This window comes from Lygodium microphyllum, chromosome 12 (genome assembly GCF_053477565.2).
Source record: "Lygodium microphyllum isolate KBCC chromosome 12, Lygodium_microphyllum_v1.1.10, whole genome shotgun sequence".
NCBI lineage: Eukaryota > Viridiplantae > Streptophyta > Polypodiopsida > Schizaeales > Lygodiaceae > Lygodium > Lygodium microphyllum.
The window spans coordinates 137,516,466-137,524,953 of NC_141146.1; the positions used below are offsets into that span (position 1 = coordinate 137,516,466).

Consider the following 8,488-nt stretch of genomic DNA (forward strand, 5'->3'; position numbering starts at 1 on the left):
TATCAGGGTCGCTATGCCGAGGGTCGTCACGCGAAGGGTCCTCACAATGGGGGTCGATACAACATGGGCGACAACATGAGACATCGTGACGTGATTTCTTTGGGGCCCTAGATCTCTCCTGCTTCTGTGAGTAATTCTTTACTCCGAGCAAGAGTTACTCTAATATCAAGTGTAATACACCTGCACTCGTTCATTCACTCACATGTGAGAGGAAGGTACACTCTTGCATTATTCAACGAAAGAAACGGTACAACATAGGCACATCCCAAGTCTACACCCTCATGATGCCGCACATAAGAGGATTCACCAATAGGTATAGGGAATCACACGTAGAGTGGAAAGCAAGGCTCAAAGTCACTACAACTCCCTATATAGGCGTTTTTGGTAGCAATGCCATGGTATAGTTACAAAGCCCTCCCCTGCCCACCCCCCGCGCCCCCCCCCCCCCATCATCACACACACACCCACCCGACCTCTCCTTAATGTTTAGTATAGATAGATTGTGACAAGTGCCAAGGGCAATCTCCGATTGTCTCAATACGTTACATGATTTCTGTTCAAGAAAAAGTTGATGTTTGTCTCTAATAGTTTCCGCCTAGAAGAGATATATTGGAGTCAATCATTTGTTACTCTGTGGCTGTTAAGGGAGCACACCAAGTATATTTCTGCAAAAACAAGGCATTTGCATGGTACAGCATGATGTTTCTACTGAGGTAAGGGTTCTAGCCTTTGCGAAAGCAAGGAGGTTTAGCCTTTCAAGCTCGGTTTCCGACCCATGTGCAGACCAATCACAACTCTGTGCACAGTTTGAACCCATGACTCAAAGTAATAGCTATCTCTATCTCGAGTGCAATCAACCAGATTTTCCCTTAGTATGCATATATTTAAAGTTACTACCATGTTTTGAACCTTGAATTACGAAGCATGAATATAAATTTTGAAATGCTCATATGTAGCGGAGCAAAGGTAGCCAAAAAAACATATTGAACAGGTACAGATGTAGAAACTACTTGGCATAGGCTACCAATACATCTGCCGCACGATCTCTTGGATTTCCTTTCAAATCCTGGCTTTTGGAGCATATGAAAACATGAAACAATCATGCACATTTCATAATGAGAATACCCTCATTTAAAATGTGTGCACGCATGTACCTCTTTTCTTGTAAAGCCTCTACTCTTTAGCCATAACCGTGTGCACGCATGTACCTCTTTTCTGGTAAAGCCTCTACTCTTTAGCCATAACCGTGAGTGATAGTTCTTGTTTGATGTAGGATGTAGGGTGGGGGTTTGAGCTGATCACCTGTTATTGTGTGAAAGTGAGCAGATTCGTTTTAATGAAGCAACTTCTCAAGCTTTCAGAAACAGCACTTCGGGATCCTAAGCTACGTTAATTAGTAGCCCATTTCTCATTTGCAATAACTGAACATAAGCATGCAGAATAAAGATGCAAAGCAGGAAGTTTAGTCACCACCTAGAGCATCAAACCTCGTGGCAAAGTCACATGCTGACCAAACCCCCTCCCTCCGTCCTTATAGAGATGCCCAACTGAACACACTTAACAAATGCTCTCTACTTATTCGTCAGGGTTGCTGAAACATTCCACCTACCAGTCGCTGCATAGATGTTATACAGTAACAAGCGGGCTGCATCATTTTGAGGGTCAAGCTGAAACAGGTTATTTGCAGCTTGGTCTCCTCTCTCCACATCCAAGTACATGCGGCAAGCATTTAGGAAGCTCATCCATGCTGGCACAGTTGCTTTAGAAGGTGACTCTTTTAGTATGACCTCAATCTCATCCAGCCGTGCAGCTCGTCCAAACAGATCAATCATGCAATTACAATGTTCAGTGCTTGGTATCAGCCCATGAACTCGGTGCATGGAGACAAAGCAATCTTGAGCCTCATCCAGCAATCCTGCATGGCTGCATGATGAAAGAACAGTTAGGAAGGTGACCTCATCAGGTGTAACACCTTCTAGCTGCATCCACCGAAAGAGATGCAAAGCCCGTGTCACATGTCCATGCTGAGAGTAAGCACTGATCATTGAATTCCATGAAGCTGAAGTTTCTTTGGCCATGCACTCAAATATCCGTTCTGCATCCTCTAAGCTGCCACACTTGTTGTACATGTTGATGAGAGCTGTTACAAAAAAAGCATCTGGAATTATGTCACTGCTCAATAGGAGATGGTATATCTTGTTGCCATCTTCTAAAGCAGCTAGGTTAGCACATGCATCCAGAAGACTGACAATTGTCACATCATTTGGCATCACACCATCTAACTGCATCCTGCTGAATACAGTCAAGGCCCGCCTTTCCAGCCTATGTTGGATGTATGCTGAAATCATGGAGGTCCAGGTAACTACATTCTTCTTTGGTATTTTATCAAACATTAACTCTGCATTATTTAAGCTGCCACACTTACTATACATACTTACCAAGGCATTGCAAACACCCAGCTGCTTATCACATGCAGTCCCAACAATGCAAGCATGTAAACACATCCCTTTAGCCAAACCCCCCCGCCCAAGACAAGCAGAAAATACATTAGAATAAGCAAATTCATCTGGAATGATTCCCTCCAACGTCATTTGCTGAAAATACTGTAGGCACACATCATGATGCCCATGTTGGCAATAAGCTGAGATCAAGGAAGTCCACAGAACCACATCCTTTTCAGTAAGTTTGCTAAAAACACCTGTGGCATTGTCAAAACTGCCACACTTGCCATACATATTAATGAGGGCACCAGCCACCATAGGGTCTAACTCAAAAGCACTACCTCTAATGTAAGCATGCACTTGCTTGCCTTCATCTAGAGCTAACTCCTTAGTGCATGCTTCAAGTATGGTTACATATGTTGCCCTATCAAGGATCATGCCATTAAAGCACATCTCTTTGAATAATTTCAATGCATCCTTTCCATATCCATGTTGGGAAAAGGCTGCCAGTAAAGAATTACAAGATATAGTATCATGTTTGGGCATGTCAGCATAGATCATATTTGCTTTCGTAAAGTCCCCACACTTGCCATACATGTTTATGAGACCATTTCCTACCTCAATATCTGAATCTAATCCACTGGAAACAATCTGAGTATGTATCTGTTTGCCTTTGGTTAGATCAGCTTGACTAGCACATGCAGAAAGAATACTGACAAATGTCACATTGTTTGGAAGTACTCCTTCAACTTGCATTTGTTCAAGCAGATGGACAGCCTCTTTATGTAGCTCATGCTGCACATATGCTGAAATCAAAGTCCTCCATGACACCACATTCTGCATAGGCATCCCATGGAACACTCCTATAGCATCATGTAGGCTTCCACAATTTGCATACATGTGGATAACTGCATTTCCAACACTGACATCATGGCCAAATTCACTTCCCATTATGTAGTTGTGTACCCTCTTGCCACCAAATAAAGATGTTGGATTTGCACATGCATTGGTTAAACAAGAAAGAGTTACCTTATTTGGTATCGAACACTCCTTGAGCATGTTTTGCAGGAGTTGGATGGCAACATTGCCTTTTTCAAGTTGGATGTACGCTGCAAGCATAATATTCCATGAAACCACATCCCTTTCAGGCATACTTTCAAACATTTGGCAAGCATCATCCAAGTTGCCACATTTAACATACAAATTTACAATAGTATTAGAAACTAACACATCAGAAGTTAAGCTGCTTCCAAAGGAGCAAGAATGCAATCTCTTGCCTTCAACAAGAAGACATTCTTTGGCACATGCAGAAAGAAGGGTGATATATGTGAAGTTGGTGGGTGCCACAGCTTCCTGCTGCATGCATTGCAGAAACTGCAAGGCTTTAATACCTTGTCTAGCATGACTACATGCCGTGATCATGGAATTCCAAGCATCCGCATCATACTGTGGCATTTTCCTGAACACAGCCTGCGCTTCTTGGAGACTACACCACTTTCCATACATGTGAATGAGAAGCTTGGATAGAGACACATCCTCATCATATTTCATTCTCACAATGTGATCATGGACAGTCCTTCCTTCTGTTATGGCTCTCTCATTCGCGCAATACAATAATGTTGAAGCACAGGAAGCTATACAGGGCACCACTCCGTTGCTCTGGGATCGTGCCACACATGGGGACAGCTTGGGTGAAAACATGAGCTGAGCTAGGTTTGAGCAGAAAGACCCTGCCAAGACCACGCTGACGACGAGAGACAAGGAAAAATTAACCAGAATTATGATTGTCCTCCTTTGTAGTCCCCAGAGTATGTAACTCAAGGCTTTGATGATTCAGACCATTGCAGGCACTGGCAGGTCCTCGCCTTCTCCGTTTCCATGCTACCCTGAAGATCAGACGGGCAGGCATGGAAGTCCAGACCATGCTTGCTGCAGCGTATTTCGGAAGAACAAAGGAGAAGGCGAGAACTAACCTTCCCTTTGAAGCCTCGGTGGAGAGAAGCAATGCGGGAGCGTAATCTGAGAGTGCGTGCAGCTCGACGGACGCCATAGCTCAGCAGCGTCCGCTGTAGCGTTGTATGCTAAGAATTTAGATGCTAATAGATAGATTTGTACTAATAACTTCACGCCTTACATTATGAGTGAGTGAGATTTCCTCCACACCAAATGAACTTGCTTGAGGCGATCTAGTATCACCATTTCGAGAGGTACTTCATCGACAACCTAGAGTTCTATTTTTTGTGAAGTTGAAGTTGCAATGTACCACACTCCCATATTTTGAACTGCACCAGCTCACACGGGTTGATTTGATGTATGTTTGTCATGGACCTAAAGACCCAGTGTGACAAAGAAGACTCGAGCAAAACCACCACACCTTCGAGGCCCACTTTTGGCCACATGTCCCCATCACATGAACCCTCAAATACCCTTTGATTCCTAGTTTCCCAAATGGCTTTCAATGTAACGACCCTAATTGTGTGAAAAGCCAATAGCTTAAGCCTTTCTAAGAACACATTTAAAGGGCAATGTATCCGTTCTAGATAGATGACTCATTAATTCCTCCTCTCCATAGCTGCAAGTATCTTTCGATATCCCTCTTCCCTCGAGCTTACTAGTTGTAATGACGACTCCCATAACTATGTGCCAAATGAAGACTCTACCCTAGAACAGCAATTTGAGAACCCACAAGTTCTTTAATATTGCCTTTAGTCTATCCTCCTACATCTCCATTCAATCACCAAGCCTTTTCACCCTTTCAATCTCCACTTGCTTTATGTAGAGCAACTTTCTAACCATGCAAGTTTTGACACCCTCCAAGATTTGATATTATATGCAAACAATGATGTCATACATTTGCCCCCCATCTTCAAACATAGTCTATCTAGACACCTATTAAGAATAGCACCATTTGACACGCTAATCACTCTATTAGAGTCAATTAACTCCAAGCTTGCTAATAAGCCTTGGATAGGCTCCATCTTTCAACCCCCTTGTGTAGGTCCAAGATTCCCCCATGGTCATCCAATTAGTGGGAAATTCTGTAAATAACTTTCCTTGCCAAGGCTAGACCTCTTCTTCCTAATGCCATAGCTAGGGGGAGGTTTCGAATCCCATGTCCAAAACACATTTGCACACTAGTTGGTCCTTAGCATATAGGTTCCCCATATGCTTTCAATAAGAGCTTCTTCTAATTTTGATAATAGATCAAACACCAACCCTTTAGCTTGCACTACGAACATAGACTGAGAATTAGAATCTTGTCCTTTTGAAGACCCCATTTGTGACAATCTCCTATTGTCAGTTGTGCCAAGATATCTCCACCATCATTATTGACCAAGGGGTGCCAAAATCCACCTTCATAAGTTAAAGTCATCCACTTGATCGCTCCTTAAGGCACTCCATCTCAATTGGTGCTAAGTACATAGCTCTACCATGCTTGCCCAAAATAAAGTTCCAAACCAAAGAGGCCCATGCTTTTTGCAATGTCTGAGTCCATCTCAAGATAGGTCGGTAAAATTGTAACATGGAGTATATGGAACCTTCCAAGATTCTCAACCCAACATGAATAGCCATATTGTTGATTTCTAACATTGTATCTTTCTACTTAGTTTGTCCCAAACCTTTTTAGATTTGGCTGCTTCGCTAGCCTCAATCCCTACTACAAACCCTAAATATCTAAAGACTGGACCTTTATTAACTACTCTGCTTGGCCAACCTAATTCCGTAAGATCCTCCTTTGTCACACTATGAAAAGACAAGACTTCAACGATTTTATTCTAAAACTGGTTACTTTTTCATACAAATCCAATACCCACATGGCTTCCTCCATATCCTTTTTAGTTCTTTTGACCATCATGAGTAGGTTGTCGGCAAATCCTTAGTCAACCAATTCTTTGGCCTTGAGCTTAAGTCCTTCAATCTGCCCTACTCTAGAGATCTTGTCAATCAAACAAAACAAGGGGTGAGTAGCCACCACAAAGCATAGATGACTTAATGAACTACATCGTGCATTGATGATACTTAGGAACCAATGAGATTATGCTTTTAGGCCATGAAGGGGGGGGGGGGGGGGGGGGGGGGTTTAAGAACAAGTGGATTGGTAGATATTGATCAATTTAGTCACACAATCTTTGATATCTTGCTAGACATGAAGTAATAACCTACATGCCAAGTTGTCGTTTTCAACTTTCATGACTACCCTATTCACCAAAGTTAGGATAGTATTAATAGCATGTTGTTCAAATTTCCCTATGCAACCGTACAAAGAAGGGAAGCAATCCAAATAGACCCCTATAACTACTAAAAGTTCACAGTCATGCCCTAGACATCGTCTTCTTAGACTTTTAATCAACTCCATTGAGTTGCACACTATAGATCCCATACCAACCTTCTATCAAATAAGAGGCACATTTTCTCCTACTCATGAATCAAGGCTGCTTGCTTGATCAATTTTGCCTTATGCATCAATCCTACTTCCCATCTTGCCAATCTTCCATCCCTATCCCTTTCCTCCAAGGTCTCCATGACCCCCTCTGCCCAGCCAAGCTCTTTTCCTCCCTAGGACATAACCAAGTACCCTAAAGTTGGATGCATTATTGAGTTGTGTGTACAAAATGATCCCACAAACATTCCTCTCTTATGTCAATGTCCTCCCTCATTATGTGGATAGGCCCCTTAATCATGTATTCAAAAATTAGTATGCTTGAAATGCCCCTGGTTGATCAATTGCTTCTTATGCATCACTCCTAGTTCCCATCCTTCCAATCTTCCATCCCTAGCCTTTTTCACCAAGGTCCCCATGACCCCCTCTACCTAGTCAAGCTCCTTTTTCTCCCTAGGACATAGGACATAACCAAATACCCTAAAGTTGGATGCATTTCTAGGTTATGCATACAAAATGATCCCACAAGTCTTCCTTTCTCATTGCAATGTCCTCCCTCTTTACATGGATAGTCCCTCTTAATTATGTATTCAAATTTAGTGTGCTTAAAATGCCTCTGATTGCCAACTAGCCACATTGCACTGCCCATGGTTCCTACAAGGATCAAAAGTATTAAATGTTAGCAATGCAAGGAGGTGAAGCAACCAATCACTATTCCTAGTTGTGTACCACCTATCCAAGTAGACCCAATATATTGGGCTACTAAGAGAATGAAAGGAAAGCAAAACTTCTTCCTCCTACAAGTAGTCCTTAATCTCCAACAACTATAGCTGGTCTACTGCTTCATCCCACTAGTCCAACTCTTCCCCACATATCAAAGATTTAGTAGAAGCATCCTACAGAGTGGTGACCATATTTAAATGCCCCCTATCAAGGCTTTATTTGTATTAAGCTCACTAAGCATCTTCCATTAGCTCTTCCTTAACATTGGCTCATTAAAGTCGTATAGATTGATGATGTCAATTTCCTCCCCAAACCAGTCTTCTACCTTCACCTAGCCAATTGCTGCACATTAGTTTGTGTCAGTTTGCAATGCTATGTTTGATGTTGCCTCTCCTTTTTGCCACTGTCCATTGGTTCCACCATTTTGTTTTGCCACCATCCTCAAGCACCACCTTGCTGCACTATGCAGTTAAGGATCAAGACCATGCTAGGATTACTATCAATGCTATCATCTTCCAATATAAGCCCTTGTAACACCTACTATTTTCCATGAAATTTATTTTTAGATAATCTCACACGTAGTACACACATATGGGTATGCTTACATTATTTGTTTATGCACTTGATTACTGCAATCTCAACATCTCTTTAATTAAAGAATAGTATCATCGATATATGGTTAGATATACTAATGACTATGTTAGATATATGGTCATTTTCTAAATCTAGGTATAAATTTTTGTACTTGCCATAAGACCAATTTATGTATATTTCTACACTTAATCTAGTATGTGGGCATGATAATTACACAACAATCTTCAACTTACATTCATAAAAGATACCAACCTATTATTTTGTCACTTTTACAATAATGCATAGGCCCATGGACATATGGTTGGTTATCATGCTCACCGGTGTATTTTCACACTAAATTCTGCGTGTC

The 8,488-nt window shown here is 41.9% G+C and overlaps 1 protein-coding gene across 6 annotated transcripts; it reads right to left on the minus strand.

Moving 5' to 3' along the window:
• Window positions 1–513: 513 nt before the first annotated feature.
• LOC148028335 (pentatricopeptide repeat-containing protein At3g53360, mitochondrial-like) lies at window positions 514–4,670 on the minus strand. Of its 6 annotated transcripts, XM_087690145.1 has the most exons (4): window positions 4,415–4,670; window positions 3,833–4,327; window positions 3,471–3,550; window positions 514–3,363 (listed from the first exon to the last, which is right to left on the minus strand). In XM_087690145.1, the coding sequence occupies exons 2-4, from the start codon at window positions 3,842–3,844 to the stop codon at window positions 1,572–1,574; spliced, it is 1,884 nt and encodes a 627-aa protein (XP_087546271.1). In that variant the 5' UTR covers window positions 3,845–4,327; window positions 4,415–4,670; the 3' UTR covers window positions 514–1,571. The 6 variants fall into 6 exon arrangements, with proteins under 6 accessions (XP_087546271.1, XP_087546272.1, XP_087546269.1 ...); XM_087690146.1 differs by lacking the exon at window positions 3,833–4,327; XM_087690143.1 differs by having other exon boundaries at window positions 514–3,550.
• Window positions 4,671–8,488: the final 3,818 nt, after the last annotated feature.